Source organism: Athalia rosae, chromosome 2 (genome assembly GCF_917208135.1).
Source record: "Athalia rosae chromosome 2, iyAthRosa1.1, whole genome shotgun sequence".
In the NCBI taxonomy this organism is placed as follows: domain Eukaryota; kingdom Metazoa; phylum Arthropoda; class Insecta; order Hymenoptera; family Athaliidae; genus Athalia; species Athalia rosae.
In genome coordinates, this window is record NC_064027.1 from 31,212,854 (window position 1) to 31,229,854 (window position 17,001).

Below are 17,001 nucleotides of genomic sequence, written 5' to 3' on the forward strand. Positions count from 1 at the left end.
AATGCACCATCACAGGCAACACATGGAAGGGAAAATTTACCTTTAGGGTCAAACATCGAAGGAGTCGTACTTCAAAATGCCCCATAATTGTAGATACAAAAAAAAGTAGTTTTAAGAAGTAACACCTCTTGTGGAAAGATTGTTCACAGCCTTCCGATATGCAACGGAGAACTCTCAGCTATTTCGATGATGAAAGAAGGGAACTTTTTTGTCTAAACTTTGATAAAGATGTGTACGGACAATTTTCTCGAACAGGATAATAACACCTTAAGTAACCAAGTTCTAACATCTTGTACACAAAATTGATAGAGATTCATTTGTCAAAAGTATTTACATCATAAATACTACATACTAGGGTAGACTATACATGATAAAAGTGTAGTTACTCAAATAACTGTATCGCCATTTGGATTTAAGAATACAAACATAATCGATGAGCACTCTGAAATGGAATACATAGGTCCGAATGATCAGATGAACATTCACTCACTTATCTGTGAAGATCATAGAAATCGAAGTTATCATTACATGCATGCGTAGATACGCCTGTTGTACATCACTAGCTTTAGGAAATTAGTTCTCTAAAATGATAGACAATATCCTAGAAACCCACGATATAGTTTTTGCAAAGTGCTTTAGAGGTCAATAACAGGCAATTATTCATTTACCTCTAGCGCGTTATAACAGGTAATTGAATTTTCTTTCCCACCAATAATGATAACAAGTCAAATTTTCGAAATGATGTCAGTTAATTATTATCAAAGCCATTTTGTTTAAGGGCGAACACATTTTTCCAGAAAAATTCAAAAGCAACTGCGATTTCAATAATTTTTCGACAACGCTATTTTCCTTCGTCGTTGGGTCAACTCGTTCTTAACGTGGCCATACTCAAATCGAATTCTAAGTTCTCCGATTTTTGATATCGGTAATATATCTGGTATCCATTCGATTAGGAACGGTGTAGGTTCGATTTGATTTGGCGAAGTGTTACCTAGAGATGCAAAAAATTTGTATCAAGTCTCTACGCATCATCGATATGAGTTAGAAAACAATGCGACACTTACCCACTTTAAGATAAGTTTTCAGTTCCAATGGTTTGATCAAAGGTCTATTATTAGTTTTTCGAAATTTATCCATTTCCGTTTCTTCTCTTTTATACAATTCGTAAGTCCCATCTGCATTCTGTACAAAACTCCTCGTAATTTCCAAGGGTATTATGGGAGTTTCAAAAATACTTTTTACGTGTAGAATGTTTGTGATGTGCCATGTGTATTTGGTAAATGTGCCCAGAGGGACGCCGTCTTTTCTTACAAAGGCTGTCGTCGAATTGGGTAATCTTTTTTTCTTACCACCGCAAGATATTCGCTCTCGAAGACAGTCAAAGAAGATTTGTGGCACATGAAAAACTAGAGGGTCTGGTTTACCATTGAACTGAAAATGCATCGTTTGATTTATCCTCTCGGTTATCGAAGCCAACCACCTAACGAACGACAGGCTAGTATTGCTCTCGTCTAAATTCTCTGAAGAATTTTGATATTTCTTTATCATCGTTGGTTTAGCTCTCGGTTTTCTTGGCTCTATAGAATTTAAATTATTCAAACTCGTGGAACAGAGGTTTGGTAATCGCTCATCCCTTTTCCTTTTCCCACTGATTTGCAAGCCATCGATGTTATCGACAGTCACTGGTTCTCCACAGCCGCATTGTATTACAGTATTGCCATTGATAAGTTGTACAGTGTTGTCATCTATTATTGGGTTATCATTCATAAGTTTCACTGTGTCTTGATCCAGTACAGCATTAGCGTCAAGTATTTTTACACTACCACCGTCAAGAATTTTCACATTATTGTTATCCAGCAAATAGTGGCTTTCATTTATCACATTGTACTTTGTATCGATCAAGGACTGATTATCAAGAATTTTCACAGCGTCTACATTGAGCATTGTGTTTTGATCTATTACCTCCAAATTGTGTACCTGAAGAAAATGTTATCCTCAATATTCGTGCATTTAATTATATTGTAGCTTACACGTTGAGAAAAGCTACCTGTGAGATAATGTTGGCATCGTCCAACAGGGTATGATCACATTCAGCGTCCATATTCCCGACGATGTTATGAGGCATAATTGCTACATCCAAATCTATTGTGTCATCGCGAAATATCAAAAGCTGTGCGTCAGTTTCATCCGCGGTAAAATTCGCCAAATCTGAATGGAAACGCTTCATTAGCCCAAAGTGACAGACAAGACACAATCAAGGAATGAAACTCCATCATTTACCCATTCCTACGATTTTATCTGCTTCGTTGATTTGGAACTCTGTGCTTATAGATTTCTGAATGTTGAGATCAGCTTGATCTAAGTTAACATAGTATTCGAATTCTTCCGTTAGTTTTGGATCACTAGCAAACGCACAAATGCAGGCATAGAAATGAACGCAGCGTTTTATTTGTGATAGAGGTATATCCATTTTATCTCCATACTTTGCTGTAGCCTGATATGAAACATATAAAAAATTAATGGCAACGTTGCACAGACAAATTTACATCAATCGTGATATTGATCAAGCGATATACCTTGAAGGCTGTACAACTACACAAGTATTTGTGCTCGACCCGGTCCTTCAATTTGGTGACAAAAAATGAGAAGTGCAAGTATCCTAACGGGTGCTTTGGCGAAGCTTTGCACTTCACAGCCATAATATTTTTTGATACCCGTTGCACCAAGGGCCCGGAAGTCTCCGTTGCCAGGAGCCATATCTCTTGTTTCATTTCATTGTTGACGTTCAAAGAAGATAATATCGAATTGCGTAGGGTCAACGGTTGCGCTTCTGCGTAACAACGTAACGCAGCTTGGATGTGCTGACAAGTTGGATAAGACAATTCAAATGATTTCTTTTCCTGCGGTAAATAAGCCAATGAAATTTTAATAATAGAGCACAAATAATTTTTATCCAATGAAAAAGACACAATTATCATAACGTGGAATTCAATATCATTCCATGCATAATATTGTACTATTTGTAGTATTAGCAGGAAGGGTACTTACATGACACTTCAGGACACTTGTGTTGAAGCTTCTCTCGCACGTGTCTACGAAACATAAAGCTGCAGTTTGGGCAATCAAAGCTGCATTTTCATCAACAGTAGTTGCATTTATTAATGGGAGCTGTACAAACCCTCTATAATCAGGGCCTCTATCTCGTACTCTGACAGAAAATACTTGAGCTGTCGAGCCAGTGATGAGTTTACATGCTTCTGTAGATAGTTTACGTTTTTCTCCTGGTTCTTTAAATACCGCATCACAGTATTTGTTTTTACAACTTAGTCCACGGGACCCATTATAAGTTCCACATTTTGGACACTTACGGACACCTCTCAGTGTGGCTTTTCCCAAGTCTGCTAACAGCGAATGCAATCTCTCTTCGTTAGACATTATTCCTAAAAAAGGATGTAAAATAAGTACATAGGTTAGCCAATCTGACAATTTCGAGCGCACGATATGAATTATGGGACATAAAAATCAACATACAAACGAGTGGTGTGATTACCTGGAATTTACTGACTTCCGATCACAGGCTATTTTTCAGTTTCCTCGAGAATACTTCAGTAAAGTTACATGAAATTATCACAAGTTCTCGAAAGCAGGAGATGTTCTTGAGGTTGATTGTATTATTAGTAGTAAGTAAAAAAATATTGTAAACGCATCGGCACGGCTAATATTTTCCGTCTAACCGATCAAGAAGGGTCTGCAAGCGTCTGTTTATTTCAAGCACGAATTGTCGGTAGTTGACTGATGGGCGCTGCCAGCAACATAAGGGTAGCAAGGGCACATCGGAACCAATAAGAACATGGACGTGTGATACAGTCAACGGATACGTTCATGCTTAAGAACAACATGGAACAACCGTCAACAACAATCGGGAAATATTCGTATCAATTTTGTTGCTAGCATCGGTATTGAGAACAGGTCATCGCAGCAATATAACAAACCTATCAACCTACGAGTTGTTGTTTCGACGTTCCGCACTGTACAACGGCATCAAGATTTTCCTTTTGGGGTGACAGTTAAAAAAAAACTTTAGGTTATCTACAAAGGAAGTTCATAACAATAATTTCCAACTTTAAGCTTGGGAGCTTGATTGTGAGTTGACATAATATTCTACCAAAATCATAAAATATCTTTAGCTGAACGCAAAGATAATACAAAATTGATCGACAAGGGTGAAAAGAGGTAATCGAGATGTCTACCATGGAAATGTTATGGAAACAATCCTTGAAAACCTTCGCAGGTCGTAATAACGTGAGTTACAGATTGTGTCAAAAAAATTTCGAAATGCTACGAAGTTTGATGAATAAAATAACTGCAGCAGATGTTAGATTGGATCGCGACATTCTAGAGTTTGTTCAAGTGCAATCGGCACCAACATGTGTTGTTGACATATTCGAAAATCAGGATATTACCATTGCCATGTTCATTCTGAAACAAGGTGTCACTATGCCGATGCACGATCACCCTGGGATGCACGGGCTCCTTAAGGTATTGATTTATTTCCATCATCTCCAAGTTTCATAGAATGCATAAATTTTGATACTGTTCAAACAATCATAGGTGATCGCAGGTGCTGTGAAAATAAACAGCTTTACATTGGAGACAACCAGCGACAAAGTAATCGGACCCAACTCAAGCTGTACAGCAATTCGACACACGGGAACACTAGTTACAGAAACAGCTGATGCATGCGTTTTGACGCCCTTGGACAGAAACCTCCATGAGATATCCTGCGTCGAGGGCCCTGCGGCATTTTTAGATATACTCAGTCCACCATATGACGTTGATGAATTTGGAAGAGGTATCCGACCCTGTACATATTTCAGAGTAACAGGTAGCACCAGATCGACTGAATCCGGAAATAAATTAGACAAAGTTACATTGGTATCAATGGAAAGTCCACCTGACTTTTTTTCCAGAAGTTTGAAATACTTGGGGCCACCCCTGAGATGATCTCAAACTTTGAATAATCCTGCTTGTGACTCAGATGAGAATATTTTTACACATCTACTGACAGTAGTTCTAGAATAACGCTTCATAGATTTTTCATATTTTACATCTATTTTGATCGAATTACTACTTTTTCAAAACCCTTTCATTTTTGTTGAAACATCAGATATTCTGAGCATGCAATTTTCGATTTCCTTTTTGCAGCATATTATCAGTTGAATAGCTTTATTGATGTGGTAGGCTATGTACTACTAATCATGGTCAGGTTATTAATTGAATTTAAAACAACTAAGTCGGTATTTTTGCCAAAGCAATAACTGTTTAAAATGGGTGGGTTGCAATCAAAAGTACTTAAGGACCAATAGATTTAAGGTTAGTATAAAATTCAGTGTACCTATGAAAGGATAACAATATCTCTGAAAAGAGTGTACTTAATTAGCTCACCTATTGCCGTCGCCCTAGGGTATGTACAGTATTAAAGGTTTGTTAAAGTTAATTTAAAATGATAAACACATATTGCCCGAGAAAAAAGTTGTTAGTTATAATTAGAATTCAGCAAAGTTTAATGAACTTTCCTCAGCTAATTTTTTATGGTTATTTGTTACCTGTATCATGAATTTCCTTCAGCACTATTGTCCACGTGGATGAATAGGCAAAGGATTGTATCAAGTATTATACATACATATAATAAAACCACCTTCGTGTATTTTGATGAAATATTTATTTTATGTCTTATCTACACGGTCACCAAATCGAGTGTTTTGATAAAATAAAATTCGTTTACAAAATATATCCAATATATGCCAAACCTTTCCTAAAACTTTGGAACCTTAATCATCGGTAAAAAAAAAAAATGATAACAAAATTCAATTCTCATTAATTGATGGTTTCGTAACAAAAATTGAGTTCTATCAAATTGCGCTTGTCAAACTGACGATTTAGATGCATTGCGTGTTTATTACGGTAACGGACAATGTTGGTGATTTTCAGTTTGTTTTCAGATGATTTCCAGTAGGTAATTTTCCGCGTTCAAGGGCCACTTCTCGCAATTGCAGATCCTCTACTCTAATATTCAATTTTAGATCGAAATATTTGAAGTAAGATGGTTAAAGACAATCTATGGGTATACGCTAATGAGTGGATCGAATGCTTATTCACTCATTCCGTAACTAGCAATAAGTGAAGGAAAAAAAGGAAGATCTTGAAATTGACATGAACGACCAAAATCGATTCCATGTTCTCCTTTTGTGACCGCAGTTGTTACATTTCTGATATATGATTGTATAATTCTAATCAACTAGGCCGATGGTATGACCATGTACTCTTGTGTCACGTGCGTACCTTAACCTGAAATTCTATTTTTTTTTTTTTTCACGTCAGGTCCTTACACAAACTTCCGGATGTTGAATTTCTCAAAATTTGTGTTTGCATATGGTATAATTGTGTTTACCGATTCTCAAAATTTATCTGATTACACTTTCACCATTTTGATGGCTTCGATACAACGCAATATTACTGTCTGTATAATCCATAATTCGTCTCTGACATTGGCGGACATACTGTTGTTGTTTATGGTAGATCTTAAATGCCCCTTTTATTGTTATGAAAGCCATTCCACCCTGCAAAATAAAACAGACATGAATGACATACGAAATACCTACATGATTCGGCCAGGACACACGAAACAGACAAATCGTCACTCACCAACAAAGTTCGCTGGAAATTTGAATTAACACTTTCGAAAAAAATTTTTCCACAAATACTAGCAATAGTTGGCAAAAGAAGTGCACCACACAAAACTCTGGTCGCAGATACGGGATCACTCATCGGTGGAACTTCCGACGATTGTGTTCTATCATCGTCGATGTAGCTAAGCATTGCAAAAAATTTTATTGTCCAATATATTATGAATCATCACCACTCTGTGACCTCGATGTTTCAAAACATACCTGCTCGGCAGAAAATGCCTGAGAATTGGAACTTTGCAGGCATGTCTCCTGAGTAAACTCAAAGCCTGGTCTTCCCATCTGAGCATTTTTCCAAGAACCAACATAATGGGGATCGTTGGCAAACCGACCAGCAAGACAAGAGGGTCAGCCTGTTCCATCATCGTTAAACCATCCTTATGACCGACCACTTGCATTACAGTAACAGCACCATATGTAACTGCGGTCCAATAAATTGAGCCGACGACAATACCCGCTGCTATAAATGGACAAACTCTAAAAATGACACTGTCCATTGTGTCCAAGATGACAACAAGAGGACCTGTAAAATTTGGGCCAACTTTATTTAGCGAATTATCGAATTTAATTACCAATATTTAAAATAAATTTCATTACCCATGTCCGGGTAGATTATTATGTACTCCGTATTGCATTGTGGGCATGAGACGTCCTCACCAGCTCTTCCTTTTTGTTTGACGTCGACCCAGCGCTGTATGCAACCTTGATGAACCCATTTGCTAGTTCCTCTGCAGTGACATGGTTTCACCCATGAGGCCGTTGCGTCATCTTCGTCAGTTGCAAAGCAAACCCAACAATACTTTCTACTAAAATTATACCCGATCATCAGAGATTGCAGATTAGGAATACCTAGAGCAAACTCCATGTCGAGTATATAGATTTTCAGTCATATCTTACTCGTCATCCAAACTTAACGTTGGTGCACTTTCTGTAGTAATAGTAAGAGAAGATGATCCATCGGCGACGTCTACGGATAACTCAGTATCCGTTATATTTGACAAAGTATTTCGAGATGTGTCCTCATCGAGAGATGTAGCTCCGGCTTGTGTGTCCAAACTGTCTGTTATTATTACGGCACAGCATTTAAATTTGATTTATTAGAAACAGAGAATCATATACAAGCACATAGATAGAGAGGACGAGTATAAAGACAATGACGATTATTGTATAATCACACTGACCATTATTAATATCCAGTGTTGGTTGATCAGAATGAAAATTGTTTCCAAGTCTTCTGAGAGTTTCTTCTACAGTTGGAAGTCTTAAGATTGGACTATTTTGATTTGTATCCAGCGTGAGGACTCTACCTTGGCTGTCCATAACAAGTTGAGGTTGCGATCTGTGAGCATCCGACATTGTCATATAGAAGATTACAAGTTTCAGTGTAGTCCTAGCATCGCATACCTGTAAAAAATGTGAAAACAGATTGACGAGGCTTTAGCACCCTTGATAAAGATAAGAATAAATTTGATATGGTTGCAACAGATCTTGACCACGTTTACAAAGCATTAACAAACCGTTCCCTCTAGAGTGATTAAGTTTTGAATTTTTTAAGCAGTGATAATTCATATGTATAACATAAGCATTCAAAATATGATGGATGACATTAGTTGACAGCTTCAGCAATGTAGCATTACAAATGATTGAGCGACATGTACGAGACATGAGTTTCGACAATTTGATATTGTCACATTACTGTAATGGAGTGAAGGCAACATTGTTTTAATACTTGTTATTATTTTATTTTTATGGTTAATGTGACATTTTTAAGTAAACAATTAATCGTTATTGACTAATGATTGTACATACACGCAGTTATTCTTGTCCAGGAATGATGCTCGATCAATTGCATAGTGAGAAACGAATTATCAGATCAATACCAAGTAGATAATCAACAGTGATACATGAAATAATGACTAATTTAATGATCTGAATTCATCGACAAAAAGAAGAGAAAAATAACCAAAGTGAAACTTATCATGGATTTGAAAAAAGTGAGGTTACTCCCGAGTGATGAATTCTTGATTTTATATAGTTGACATAAAATATTTATAGCTAGTTTGAAAGGTCGATTGATTTGGGTATTTTTAAATATACGACATTATAAGACAACGATTCGAAGACATTTGCGAATTGTTAAAATAGGTAGGTGAAAAATAAAGATGATTATCGAAAAAAATTCAATCTCACCTGCAGACATCATCTGCTATGTATATGCAGTCTTTTATAATTACCAAATTACTAGCGATTGAAGGTTCAAAATTATTCAATAATTGATCAAATTATCGTCATTTCTCGTCCACGAGAAATTTCCTCGATTAACGAGCAAACAAGTGTCCAAGTATCATCTTGAGAAGAGATATACAATTCTGTGAGCCAAGGGGTTGGTATCACAAGTGTTGGCCAAGTTCAGGGGAATATACGAGGAAAAAGAAATGAGCCACTGTTTATCACAATGAACACTCGATCTTATTCTACTTTGTGACTCCATCTATCAGAGAATCAAAGATCAGTAATTTTCCTCCATCGACCATCGGTGTCCCTCCTTCCTAGTCCTAGCTAGTCCTAGTCACGCCTTGACCAATAATAAATTCGGTGGTTCGATACATCGCACGAAGTCGGATTGTTTTGAATTTAAAAAATTTATGAAAAAGCAGCTCGATCCGTCACAACCATGGAATCACAACGCATCAAGACGTTGACTGATTGCAAAAATCAGCGGTATAATTATAAATATTGTATAATTAAAATTTGTAATCGGATCACCTCAAATGTATAACCACGGAAGAATAACACTAGCTGCAGCGAAAAGTCAAACCTTTGGATTATTTGGTGATACACAAGATATCCTTCACAGGCGAATAAATTAATAGCCTCAAAATACGATAATATTCATTCTAAAAAAGTATTTGGAAAGTATTACCTTCCCGAGCGTGAGCAAGTTTACAAACCGAGATTGTTGAAGAAGTTCTACAAAAAACTAAAAATCGAGAGAACTTCGTGGATTATTGTCTCAGGTTGAACTTTTTTTCACATAAAGGTCAAGGAGAATGATTTTGCGAAGCATTGCGACTCCTTGCTGCAACAAATAGGATAATCAAATTACAATCATTGATTCAAAAATATCATTATAATAACAGAAAAATAAACACTGCACTATAGTTTTGTAAAGCCACCAATAAGGTTATCAAGGACCATCCAATTAAATTCTATCGTTTGCTATTCACCATACGGTTACTCTGGCCAAGTATTTTTACAATATAACATTGACCTGTCAGAAATAAAAGCTGTAACATGGTGGAGGTTCCGAACGTTAGAAAAATAAGAATCCAGACTTAACAAAACTGGAGTTTATGTCGATAACTTCAATTTGCAGAAAAATGACAAGATTCTATTGTCCATTGGGGCAACAGATTATTACCGTACCAAAGTGACGGCAGTTTTGTATTTGTGAAATATGTATACATGAAATCGTTAAAATTTGTACAGGTCTGTTCAGAGCCAAATTAGTAAAAGTGGTGCTACAACTGTTCAATAATCAGTAAATGATGAACAGAATCATAAAGTATATTAACGCATGGCTGTTGAGGACAAGCAAATATACGTGCACCCAACGAGTTTAGATACAATATACCATAACATATACTATGTTCTACCAGGTTTGCATCACAGAAGTATATGTTAATGTCAGTTAAATTTTATAGCAACGTAATTGAACAAAAATCGTTCAAAACCTGGAAATGCTATACCAAACATAAAATCTTAGGCAGAAAACTCAAGTATAAATCAGACTTTTTTTACACAATGAGATTGAAACAAAGGGCCCTGAATGCGCTATTGAAACACGTTGCTTATAATGAGAACAAAAAATTAGCCGCACAAAAATTTCAGCTCTTCTACCAAAAGGTATTAATCAAGACTGCATGGAATGAGTGGTGTAGCATAATCGACGAAGATAAAGATGATTTACAGTTGAGGTATGAGTTATCATCGGTGATATCATTCTACAAGCGTCGCATTGTTACAAGGTATTTTGAAAAGTTTATGGTATACATCAACATACAACGGAAAATAAAATCTCTGCATCTCAGAACGAATGATTTGTGTAAAACGTTTTACCGCAAAAGATATATGATTATTTGGAAAACTGCCTACAGGACACAAAGACGAATCGGAAAATTACATGAAACGGTATACTTATTGATAATTCGTTCTCATTTATTACATTTTGATGAATACTCTTAAAAGACACTTTCTAGTTGTATGCTAATGTTCCAGGCATTAATATTTCGGGATAAGTTGGTGATGCGAGACACTATTTTGCTATGGATAAAATCTTACAATGCTAACATACTCCAAAAGAGACAATTAAATACATCTGTTTTACATTACGAAAATAAAATAATTAGCAAATGTTTTTGTTCATGGATAAATTTTTGCAATGAAAATATTAGAGCTGAAAATTTATTTCGTGAAGCTTCTGAGTACTACTCAGAAATATTACAGCAAAAAATGTTGAAAAAGTTATTGATGGTACGTGGTTCAAGAAATGATGAGCCTTATTTAGGATTACCGATTTATTGTACAATGAATTTCGGTATTTTAGAACGTCGCAAGGAAGAAGATTAAGCAACGGCAAGTACAAATCGCTAAAACCTTACATGACAATAATGTTCTCTGTAAACTCTTTGTGGCGTGGAGGGAGTACTATTGGAAATGTAAAGGTTTAAGAGACAAATTGGGGAAATGCGATCGCAATATGAGGAAGAGATTGAAAACAAGGATTCTTGTACATTGGAAATTATATGTACGATGTAGGAAGTGTAGTATATCAAAATTATCAATGTCCACAATTCACTATAGCAAAAAAATATGTGCTGAAATAATCCTACACTTGAAGAGTCGTGTGCAGTACAAAAAAGGAAAAAGTAGCCAATTAAATTATTTGAAGGATCGAGTAGAAGCAATCAAATTCAGTTTTAAACTGAGGTGCTTTCAACAATGGAGACTGGCTCACCTGCACATGCTCAAAGAAAAATCTAAAATGTTTTACGCTGCCGAATTGCACGAATCTAATTTTAAAAGGAAATATTTTCTTGTATGGAATAAATTCCTGATAAGGCATAAACTTGAATGCAAAATCCAAGCAGTTTTGTACGAAAGTGTAAAGTCTTATGTTCTAAAAAACTGGTTGATGGTTTGGTACAGGAGGTATCGAAGATCACTTGATCATCATCAGAGAGAAAAACAGGCTGCTAAAATTCACGAAATGAAAATACAGCAGCGATGTTACATCACATGGAAATGTTTCTGTGATATCCAAATACGAGAGAAAAATGATATCAATCATGCAAAAGATTATTATTGGAAGCTAGTGGTTAAAGAGGGTCTGCAGAGTTTTGTTAAACTTTATCTTCAAAAAACCGAATTTCGATTCGAAACACATTTGAGGTACATTACAAAAAATTCATGTTACGAATATGAATTGCGCCGAGAATATTTCAACAAGTGGCGCAAGGCTGTGTCCTCCGTTGCGAAGAATTGCGCACAAATGACCAAAAATCAGAATGATGGACAGAATTTAAACCCTACAAGAACTACTTACTTTAATGAGAACAAAAGTATTCCACATCTGACTCCGCGCTACGTCATTCCCAAGTTCATGAAAGATGAAGCTAAATTGCATTTCGGTATCGCACACTATTCAGATTACAAACCAGTAGGTAACGTCAGAGAAGGAGGTATACCAGGTGAGAGAATTTGAAAAATCGTCTATCCTTCAAATGATGAAGACTCGGAAATGAATCGTTCGCTTTTTTGAATTTGTAATAAATTTCAAGGGAAAACGCGTCGTCTGGTGCAATTGCCTGAGCAAGCAGAACAGATGAGATATTTCGGGGAAAGTATGGCCGTTTCATATGGAGTCTTGCACTTATAATTTCGTGACAGTCTGAAATCAGATGCCGATTCTGCAAAGACATACAGAGTAGAAGATTCAGTATTTTTTGTTTCGCTGAAAGTATGATAATTGAATCGGTTAAAACTACAAAAATAATAATGTATACCTATAAGTATGTAAACAATGGTTATTTAATGTTTGCTGCTGAGTTCGAATTATAATTTCGTCAAGTTATTTTCATCAGGAACATCACTACAAAACAGTGCCTAGTTCTATAATTAAACTGTACAATCTATAAAATATATAATTTATCGGTACAGAAAAATATACCTTCATTGTTTTCACTCGCGATAATTGAAAACGCACTATTTAGTCCGTTTGATTTTATTGAGCTCGCCTTGTTGGAGCGCTGCATCTCCGAATATTTCTTTGACCCTTCTCTTGCGGTCCTCGTCGCTGAAATATTAGACAGTAATTATGAAGATCCACAATCACTAATAAAAAGTAGTAAGCGGCATGATTGAAATAAAATGTTCACCTTTTTATTTGTTGCTTGATCTGTACTTTGCCCAAGAAGGTTCTGTCCCTTCTAACTTCTCGTATTGCTCCTTTGACTTCCCTCTTGTATTTGTAGAGCAATTTTTCTCGCTCCGCCTTCTCCTTAGACATCGGTCGGTGTTTCTTACCGTCATATCTGCAAGCCAGACAAGCTCGTAGATTCAATAAAAACCGAATGGAGTCATTTCTTATGTTTTAGATACGTAAAAAGGCAAGACTACTTACACAGTCTCTATTCTCGGCTCGTAAAGTTTCAAAGCTTTGGGCTTTTTTTTCTCGCGCGTAATATACTTCAATTGTTTGTCTTCAAGAGAGTTTAAATCTTTCAACACCCTCGTTACTTGCTGTTTTATGCTTTCTGGGTAATTATTGAATTGATTAATGCTCAAAAGCTTGATGATCGGTTCGAATATTGACAATGCTGCCTCCAGTTCTTCGATTTGTATTTTAAATTCTGATACCAGGCTTACCGCCGTTGAAAATGTTCTCATTTTAAAATCGTCATCCATTTCATTCTCAATCAAATCAGCAGCAAACATGAGATTTGATTTTGGGTTAATTTTGGATTTTGACAGATCACTTTCTAGGATTAACAAATTACTGAATTCTCCTTTGGATTTGAAGGGAGGAATTGTTTTTATGATCTGTACAAATGGTTTTGGCGTACCCATGTGTATCACCCCGCGTAGAAAGTTAATCGTCGATGGAGAGAAACGCTTAGACAATAATGTGAACTGAAAATGAAATAGCAGGTAGAGTCTTGTTAAAAAAATTAAAATAATGACAGGATATCATGTATAGTTACTTCTAGAATAAGTGTGCAGATAAATAAGCCCTTCGACAGATCACTCCTACTTCTAACACGACACCTCGACAAAATTTGAGACATGAAAACCAATGCCGGAGTAACAACTGGATGTCTGTAGTCAGAAGTTGGGAATAGCAGAGACACCAATTTAAATAGAATCAGCTGAAAATGAAATTATATACAAAATTAACAACTCCAACCCACAAAATATAATTCTTCTCTTGCAATTTCCAATTGTAATTGAAATCTCACAGTGTCTAGGCCTGGGTATTTTTTCTTGCATAGTTCAAATTTTTTGTGCTTCTCTTTTAAAATATCTTGAATACAGGTTTTTGCGTGTTCTGGATCAGCGTGCGCAAGATCATAAAGATGAGGGCATAATCTGTAATATGGTTAAATTACATTAGAGCATTTTTGGGAATCTGAAGATAATTTGCTCAACAAATTTCATCTCACCGATCAAAGATTTGAAAACAATTGACAGTGTCTTCAGTTTTTGCTGCGTAGTTGTTCAAATACTGAAGTAAGTATATAAATAGCTGTGCTAATTTTTCTTTATTATTTCCTCCGAGCGACTGATGATTGCATTTAATAATTCTCTCGACAATAACCGACTGATAATCGGGATTGAGATTTTCTAATAATTGTTGTAATTCTTCAAAGCTTTCCGGTCCTTTATAGGTATATGGCAGTTCTTGTCTAGCCTTCTCCATGATTTCTTTTCTTTTCAAGAGATCTAATTTTATCTGATCAATTCGTTCTTCTGCAGACACTGTTGCTATCTCAGATTCCTTGTTTTTCGTAGAGTTAAAAATTGATTTTGACAGTGTAAAGCTTTGTCCCTCATTTTGAGGTTCTTTTTGCACCAGATTTGCTGGAAATTCATGCGTCTTTATAGACCCTTCCTCTTCTTCGCTCGATGAATCATCTACTTTCAAGTCTGATAAGTTATCTTCAGCCTCGGTCTCGCTATTTTCATCCAAATTCTTTTGAATTTCAGAGTCACCATCCGACTCCGAATTTTCATAACCATTGCCTAAGGCAGATTTTACCTGTGAGAGTTTCACCAAGGTAGAAGTACTCTTTGGATTTTTATTCGTCTTGGAAAATGTAGAGGGACTGTGATGCTTGCTTGTTTCATTTTTACCAAATGGATGATCGTCAGATATATTAAGAACAGGAATATTATCAAATGAATCTTTGAACTCATTAGGCAATATTGGACCTATTATGTGTTTACATGCTTCTTTTGAATGAGAACTAACATTTAGCTGCAAGGCCACTTGAGTTTCAGTAGACTTATCTTCTTTACGATCCACAGACTCAGATTCAAATTCAATTTGATAATTTTTACTTTCATCAAATTCATCACTTACACTTTCATGAACATTAGCAATTTCACTATTCAAATCATATTTTTCTGTACTCTCCTCATTATTAATGCAATTTACAACACCATCGCTTCCATAAGTAAGAGTCTTCTCCTTATTGAAATCTTCGATGAAAAATCCGTCGTCCAAGTCATCTACTGACTTATGTTTATTTGCATCTTTTGAATTACCGAGGAATCCTTTCATCCTAGTCAATCTATCTGCCTCTAGGGCTTCCAGTTTCTCTTTTTCTTCTCTAGCTATCTCTTCTTCAGGTTTTAATTTATTAGATGGTGTGCCTCTAGCTTGAAATTTCAATTCCCTAAGAGCAATATCGTAATCGTCAACCTTTGGTTTCTCAGCAATTATTCCTTCAGTGAATTTTTTTGAAGCATTTACAATCGGTAGAAGGTCTTTCCACTCGGTATCCAGTTTCTCAGTTAGATCCGTGGTCTGTTCCCTAATTTTCTGTTTCTCAGCTTTTCGTTTTTTTGACTCTGCTATAAGCTGTTCTATCAAATCCTTTCTAGATGTGAACCCATCCGACTTAGACAACATACCGCCACCAAAATGAGCTTTGCTAACAAAATCTTTATCCAGTTTTCCACTATCATTCTCATCGTCGACATATTCGTCATCATCGCTTCTCGGATCATCGAATTTTTCAATTTCAGCTAAAGTCTGACCTCTGTGAGTTAATACCACTTCATCATTCAAATTGAATATATTCTTCTTCTTGTGGACTTTTATTCGTTCAGCAGCAAATCTTGCCATCACTTTGTCATCTCGTGTCATAGCAAAGTCTTTTTCACCTATACGTCTGTCTAAAAATGTATTGGTCTTATCTTTCACTTTATACTCGTGCAGCAAAGTGTTTTTACGTTTATTTATTGCTTTTGCACGTGATATTCCCGGTAGTCCTCGATCAGTTTTATTCTTTCTACCCAATACCTTGTGTTTCTCCTTGTTTATGTGCATTTCAAAAGCATTTGGTAATTTCATCTTTTGCAGGTCAAGTCTTTTAGGCGAATTTCGTTGTTTGTTCTTCACTTTCACCATAACAGCCAGGGAACGCTTAGAAAAAACAAATTCTACGTTGAAACGAAGTAATACAATAAAGAACTTGAAGATAGAACCGACGTATGAACTAGCGCTTATAAAATGTAGAATAGAAATGGTGAGGAAATGGTCGGTAGAACGTGGTATGTATAAAACGCGTATGTATGTACATACGTACGTCAGATAAGAAGCAAAGTACAGTAAACTAGTCAAAGAAATCTAATCAAAATCCCCTTGTTGACGTTATATACCTAATACAGGCTTGACCAAGCGTGGAAATGCTGCAACATATAATCCTGAAAACATTTGGCATTACTTACGATTGAGTATTCGATAAATTCCAGGAATTTCGTCTTAAATAAAGTCAGTTGCGAACACACGTGGTACGAGAACTAGGGTTGCTGCTACATGTATGTACGGTTACTCACTGAACTACGCCAGTGTGGTCATATTATAATTCACCAGTAAACTGTTTGAGACTTGAAGTTGACCAACAACCAACTCGTTTCCTCGTTCGACTCATTGAGAGATACAAGATGACAAACAGTGATGATCACTTTT

At 36.1% G+C, this 17,001-nt stretch overlaps 5 protein-coding genes across 10 annotated transcripts; 2 read left to right on the plus strand and 3 right to left on the minus strand.

Moving 5' to 3' along the window:
* Window positions 1–292: 292 nt before the first annotated feature.
* On the minus strand, window positions 293–3,746 carry LOC105688242 (uncharacterized protein C2orf42). 3 transcript variants are annotated; one of them, XM_012404387.3, is made up of 7 exons: window positions 3,532–3,746; window positions 3,049–3,440; window positions 2,577–2,900; window positions 2,281–2,494; window positions 2,048–2,208; window positions 1,065–1,977; window positions 293–991 (listed from the first exon to the last, which is right to left on the minus strand). In XM_012404387.3, the coding sequence occupies exons 2-7, from the start codon at window positions 3,433–3,435 to the stop codon at window positions 822–824; spliced, it is 2,169 nt and encodes a 722-aa protein (XP_012259810.2). In that variant the 5' UTR covers window positions 3,436–3,440; window positions 3,532–3,746; the 3' UTR covers window positions 293–821. The 3 variants fall into 3 exon arrangements, with proteins under 3 accessions (XP_012259810.2, XP_012259809.2, XP_048507387.1); XM_012404386.3 differs by having other exon boundaries at window positions 3,551–3,745; XM_048651430.1 differs by lacking the exon at window positions 3,532–3,746 and having other exon boundaries at window positions 3,049–3,092; window positions 3,179–3,434.
* A 123-nt stretch (window positions 3,747–3,869) lies between these two features.
* LOC105688498 (2-aminoethanethiol dioxygenase) lies at window positions 3,870–5,707 on the plus strand. The gene is made up of 3 exons (XM_012404872.3): window positions 3,870–4,143; window positions 4,223–4,539; window positions 4,612–5,707. Exons 2-3 carry the CDS (start codon window positions 4,243–4,245, stop codon window positions 5,002–5,004), a joined length of 690 nt encoding a protein of 229 aa, XP_012260295.2. The 5' UTR covers window positions 3,870–4,143; window positions 4,223–4,242; the 3' UTR covers window positions 5,005–5,707.
* On the minus strand, window positions 5,704–9,141 carry LOC105688497 (E3 ubiquitin-protein ligase MARCHF5-like). Of its 2 annotated transcripts, none has more exons than XM_048651438.1 (7): window positions 8,937–9,141; window positions 7,928–8,150; window positions 7,644–7,806; window positions 7,344–7,552; window positions 6,951–7,269; window positions 6,706–6,853; window positions 5,704–6,620 (listed from the first exon to the last, which is right to left on the minus strand). In XM_048651438.1, the coding sequence occupies exons 2-7, from the start codon at window positions 8,106–8,108 to the stop codon at window positions 6,465–6,467; spliced, it is 1,176 nt and encodes a 391-aa protein (XP_048507395.1). In that variant the 5' UTR covers window positions 8,109–8,150; window positions 8,937–9,141; the 3' UTR covers window positions 5,704–6,464. The 2 variants fall into 2 exon arrangements, with proteins under 2 accessions (XP_048507395.1, XP_012260291.2); XM_012404868.3 differs by having other exon boundaries at window positions 6,706–6,871; window positions 8,937–9,135.
* Window positions 9,142–9,345: 204 nt separating this feature from the next.
* Window positions 9,346–12,722, plus strand: LOC105688218. 2 transcript variants are annotated; one of them, XM_048651431.1, is made up of 5 exons: window positions 9,346–10,774; window positions 10,904–10,937; window positions 11,025–11,279; window positions 11,353–12,496; window positions 12,587–12,722. In XM_048651431.1, the coding sequence occupies exons 1-5, from the start codon at window positions 10,425–10,427 to the stop codon at window positions 12,682–12,684; spliced, it is 1,881 nt and encodes a 626-aa protein (XP_048507388.1). In that variant the 5' UTR covers window positions 9,346–10,424; the 3' UTR covers window positions 12,685–12,722. The 2 variants fall into 2 exon arrangements, with proteins under 2 accessions (XP_048507388.1, XP_020709363.2); XM_020853704.2 differs by having other exon boundaries at window positions 9,346–10,937.
* Window positions 12,723–12,818: 96 nt separating this feature from the next.
* On the minus strand, window positions 12,819–16,904 carry LOC105688500 (probable nucleolar complex protein 14). Of its 2 annotated transcripts, XM_048651414.1 has the most exons (8): window positions 16,761–16,904; window positions 14,468–16,455; window positions 14,264–14,393; window positions 14,009–14,173; window positions 13,429–13,937; window positions 13,184–13,339; window positions 12,976–13,101; window positions 12,819–12,897 (listed from the first exon to the last, which is right to left on the minus strand). In XM_048651414.1, exons 2-7 carry the CDS (start codon window positions 16,438–16,440, stop codon window positions 13,011–13,013), a joined length of 3,024 nt encoding a protein of 1,007 aa, XP_048507371.1. In that variant the 5' UTR covers window positions 16,441–16,455; window positions 16,761–16,904; the 3' UTR covers window positions 12,819–12,897; window positions 12,976–13,010. The 2 variants fall into 2 exon arrangements, with proteins under 2 accessions (XP_048507371.1, XP_012260298.2); XM_012404875.3 differs by having other exon boundaries at window positions 12,819–13,101.
* Window positions 16,905–17,001: the final 97 nt, after the last annotated feature.